Source organism: Lathyrus oleraceus, chromosome 2, assembly GCF_024323335.1.
Source record: "Lathyrus oleraceus cultivar Zhongwan6 chromosome 2, CAAS_Psat_ZW6_1.0, whole genome shotgun sequence".
In the NCBI taxonomy this organism is placed as follows: Eukaryota; Viridiplantae; Streptophyta; class Magnoliopsida; order Fabales; family Fabaceae; genus Lathyrus; species Lathyrus oleraceus.
In genome coordinates, this window is record NC_066580.1 from 408,319,044 (window position 1) to 408,323,464 (window position 4,421).

At 36.7% G+C, this 4,421-nt stretch overlaps 1 protein-coding gene across 1 annotated transcript; it reads right to left on the reverse strand.

Annotated features, from left to right (window-relative positions):
• Positions 1 to 1,275: 1,275 nt before the first annotated feature.
• LOC127119775 (plastoglobulin-1, chloroplastic) lies at positions 1,276 to 4,209 on the reverse strand. Its single transcript, NM_001427406.1, has 3 exons — positions 3,544 to 4,209; positions 3,145 to 3,340; positions 1,276 to 1,841 (listed from the first exon to the last, which is right to left on the reverse strand). Exons 1-3 carry the CDS (start codon positions 4,110 to 4,112, stop codon positions 1,530 to 1,532), a joined length of 1,077 nt encoding a protein of 358 aa, NP_001414335.1. The 5' UTR covers positions 4,113 to 4,209; the 3' UTR covers positions 1,276 to 1,529.
• Between the last annotated feature and the right edge of the window lie 212 nt (positions 4,210 to 4,421).

The window sequence follows — 4,421 nt, forward strand, 5'->3', positions numbered from 1 at the left end:
TCACTTTCTTCGTGAGTTGGCAAATCAAGGAGAAGTTGAACTAGTGCACTGTGGAACTAAGGATCAGTTAACCGACATTATGATCAAAGTCGAAGTATTCATGAAACTGAGAGAAAGACTTAGAATGTGCAACATTTAAGAGATAAACTGAATGTATTTCTTGAATAACAGTTCAGTTTATGGGAGGGTATGTTGGAAGAGTACCGTTACTTAGTTTTGACTCATTCAAGTTTAGAGTTATTTGTTTGTTTTTGAATAAATCTATTCTTTAAGAATATGATTCTTTGTTGATTTGTTCTCCTTAGAAATAGCCATGATACAATCATATAAATCACGGGCCCTTATCTTATTCGTTTCAGTTTCATTCAATAAATCAAGCTTAAGAGCTACAATTCATTTTCATTCAATAAATCAAACTTAAGAGCTACAATCTGGTTTTAAGAGAGATAGTATCCAGTTCATCAAGCCATCAACTACTATAAGCAACAAAAACAAAATCAACATCAACTATTTATGTAAAAGATTGTTTACTATGCCAAAGGTCACGTTCAATTCTCCAATAAAAATCAAAGTTGTACACATTTTTCTTAGCTTTTAAGTGACAAAAAAACATATCATTTGAACACGCATAGTTCAAGACATGACAATTTCTTTGAAAATTGCTCAACATGACTCAAAGTTATTTTTTGTCGGCAAAAGTTTGAATTAGGTCTTAATGTCTGATGTCTCCATAAGACTTGTAGGTTGTTGTAGCTATGCATGTTAGCTTTTTAAGTTAACATTTTCGTTCATACTTTCAAATTAACCTTATTTCATACAACAAAATTTTGTTCAACAATCAACTTGAGTCTCAAACTAACTCCGAGTTGGTTTGTTTCAATACCGTGGAAATAAATAGTTACATCCTCTCTATATTCAATATATCTGTGCAACCTCTATCTCTTTGAAGATTCACTCTCTTGTTTTTCTCTATTTGAAATTATATTCTGTGTCTCTCTAACTATAGCTGCTGCAGATGTAGCACAACAGACACAGAATCCAATTTCAGTATAAAAGGTGTAGGAAAAAAACCTTTGTACAAAAAAACAAACAAACAGGAAGCCCCTTTTTTACTAGGATTTAAATCTAGCAACCAACATGCTGAGATTTTGTCTGGTGAACAATGGAGGCAATGAAGCTTTAATTTAAGACCTTGTTCATACTAATCAAGTGCCCGCCACAATCAATCCTAGTTTGCTTAGGAGTATGCTAAGATAAGCAGATTTATCATATAAAATTTGGTTTCATAAATTTGATTTCACATTCCTTCCCCCCAAATCAATATTTCACCTAAGTTAATAGGGGAACATTCCGTTCCAACATTTTATATATATAGTAAAATTACATGTGGACAACATAAGCTCTGTATCCTTTGAATATACAACATATAACATCTCGAGAACGTAAAAAATGTATATGAATTTTCACATTTTGGGTGGGCAGAGGGAAACGGGGTGGTGGAGTATCAAAATGAAAAGATTATTATTTTCTTACTGATCAAGAAGGGAACTCCCTTCTCTTGCAAGAACAAACAAACCACCATCTCCCCTTGATATTCGCAAGTCCTTATCAAGATATGTGGTAATAAGCCAGGAGCTTGTCCTCTCACCCGGTATGGGAATCTTAAGAGGTGACTGACCTGAAATGACACGTGATATGTTTGCCACCACATTCTCCAGGGGTCCGAGAGACTGTAGCAGAGGCCCTAGGCTAAGTTGTTGACCAAAAATGTTTATGTTTTCTGGTAGGTCAATTTTAGACTTTATTTCTGGAGGTTGTAGTGATCCTTCTTTGAATGTAACCTGCTTTCATTTAGAAATGTTAGCAAGAGTTTCTAGTTATATGCAATCTAAAAGTTCTAAGCAAGCTGAAGAAACTAATGATTAACTTATAACAAAGGGTAGCGTACTCATAGCAATATATGTGATTTTATGCAACTTATGAAGCGTTTTGATATAGACACCAACACCAACACTGACACGTCGATACCGGTAATAATTTAACTACTTGTGTGAGTGTTGTATCAATGTCAAATTTCTGACACTGACGCATGTGAAACACCGAACATGCTTTTGACGTGAAGTGTCAGTGCTACATAGTATGCAATAGACAAATCTAGCAGCAAGCAACTATCTATTAAAGAACGAATACAAAGCAACTGGAAGTATCGACAACTATTTAACTACTCAAGTACAAATACAATACTATGAAGTTCAGCAAATACAATACACACAGTATAGCACACATATTCTTTATTACATTGCCATCATTAGTTTTTCACAATAGGGTCAGAAGAGTTTATGAAAGAAACGATTGTAAGAACTCAAGAGTTCCCATATAAATAAAGAGATGGTTGTTTATGGCTATACAAACTATCCTTTAGCTTCTCTTTTCTATTTCTTTTGTGGTCAAAGATGCCCAAAGGCATAACTAAGGTAGTGTGTCAGAAGGGTCAGCAGCACCTCTTGCTGATTGAGTTGTTTCCCTTTGGTAAGATGAAACCAATATGCATGTGTTATGGTTCGGGTGAGGCAGGGTTATAACAAATAATTAATAACAGTAACAAAAACCCAAAGCCCAGCCATCTAACTGCTAAGTCTGAAGCTAAAGGGAAAATGCTAATTGAGAGTCTTAAGAACTCTTTGGAGAAACCAACTAAGGTTTTATAAATTGAATATCTTTTTTTTTTTTAATATTTAGCAAGAAATGCCAATGTTTGATGGCGTGAGTAGTTAATTTATATGGAAAAACCAATAAAATTTAGGCAAATATTTTCCTAGACATGATTCATGATATGACATTAAGGCTTGATTTGTTTCATATAACCAATCTCATCTAGGGTTGTTTCAAAAACCAATGCACAACTGCAAGTGCAGCCCCAACATCATGACGCTTTGTGTCTACTCAATCACAACATCAATAGGATATGCATCAGCCAAACTTTAGTGCAATTCTCCGCAATATCAAGGATGGTGACTGCTATTTAAAGGCTTTGATTGTTATTGTAGTTAGACATGTTACCTGCGTCGCCTTTCACCTACTAGGTATGAACATTTTTTTTTACTTATTAAGCAAAATGCAAAGGTTTTCATGAGATGAGATTACCTGTATTCTTGTAGGGCTTCGAACTTCAAATGAAGCAGATACACTAAAAGAAAACGAGGCAAAAGGGCTAGACAATGTCGTAGAGTTTACAACAGTGAAGCTATCCGTATCAATTGTTTGCGAAATCTTATCCAACTTCAACAAAGGCAATGATCCTGCTGCTAAAAGTGGCAACAGTTCAGAAGATGCTGTGTACCTGAATTCAGTTTGAAAATCATAGAAACAATTAGTACTTCTATCAAGACTCACAAATACAAGACATTTCGAGTTAGTTACATCACTGCCAATAACACCTTCATTTCTATGCAAAATCCTCTTACGCTTTAAACTATTATTATAATTGTAATACTAGGATTAATATAATACATAAACTCAACTTGCAAAAGGATTAAAACTTACAGCAGCACCCAATTCCCATTGAGAAGGTCAGGTTCCTCAACCGGAGCGGGGGTGGGGTTAGCAGCTTCCAATTGAGCCACAAACTCGGACACCTCAGCTCGAACCTCTGACCGAGCTCGGAACCCGAGCTCAGTCCCGTACACAGTGTCAACAAGAGAACGCTTCAGCCCCTCAAGATTTTCATCCACTCCATCCTCCGCCTCCGCCTCCGGCGAAGCTTCGGCAGCGAAAGTTGGAGTTCCATTCCCGGCGTCGTTATAGCTTCCGGCGCCAGCTGCCGCTCCTTTTCCCCATTCATCCTCGTCCTTGGGAGGATCCGAATCTGGAAGCTTGAAATATGTGAACGGTTTGGTTTCGGGCTCAGACCCCTCGCCCCACTCGTCGGAGATATTGGAAGATGGCTTTTCGGCGTCTCCGGTATCGCCGGCGGCGGAGATGAAGCGAAGGGAAGGGAACCTGGGAGAGCGAGGAGATAGATAGATTCGAGAGTGAAGGGAAGAGAGAGAGACGGGTTTAGGGTTTTTGGAGAAGACGAGTGGAGCGCGTAGTGTGGAGGAGAGTAGAGCCATCGCAAAATGTTTGAAGCTGAAAATTTTTTAAGCCTTTTATTTTTTGTGTCACCGGAAAAACTAAATATCGGTGGAACTCGTTGAAAGTGAATCACCCAAAATAAATAAATATCATAGTTTCATATATTTTTCTATAAATAAATAACATGTGCCTTAACTCATACCATGTGCATGAGAAATATAATATTTTTGAAATAATTTCTATTGGAAGATGGCTTATACAAGTGAAGTTAACAATTTTTTTTAGAATAAGTTAACAATTTTTTTAACAAGATAAAAAAGCACCTTATATTAAAAGAAAACGGGCAT

What these genes read in the sequence shown, in the direction of transcription:
- LOC127119775 (NM_001427406.1), bottom strand. Translation starts at nt 4,112, where the DNA reads ATGGCTCTACTCTCCTCCACACTACGCGCTCCACTCGTCTTCTCCAAA. An exon ending in AATGGGAATTGGGTGCTGCT is followed by an intron (nt 3,341 to 3,543) that starts GTAAGTTTTAAT and finishes AACTGAATTCAG; the next exon opens with GTACACAGCATCTTCTGAAC. An exon ending in GAAGCCCTACAAGAATACAG is followed by an intron (nt 1,842 to 3,144) that starts GTAATCTCATCT and finishes AAATGAAAGCAG; the next exon opens with GTTACATTCAAAGAAGGATC.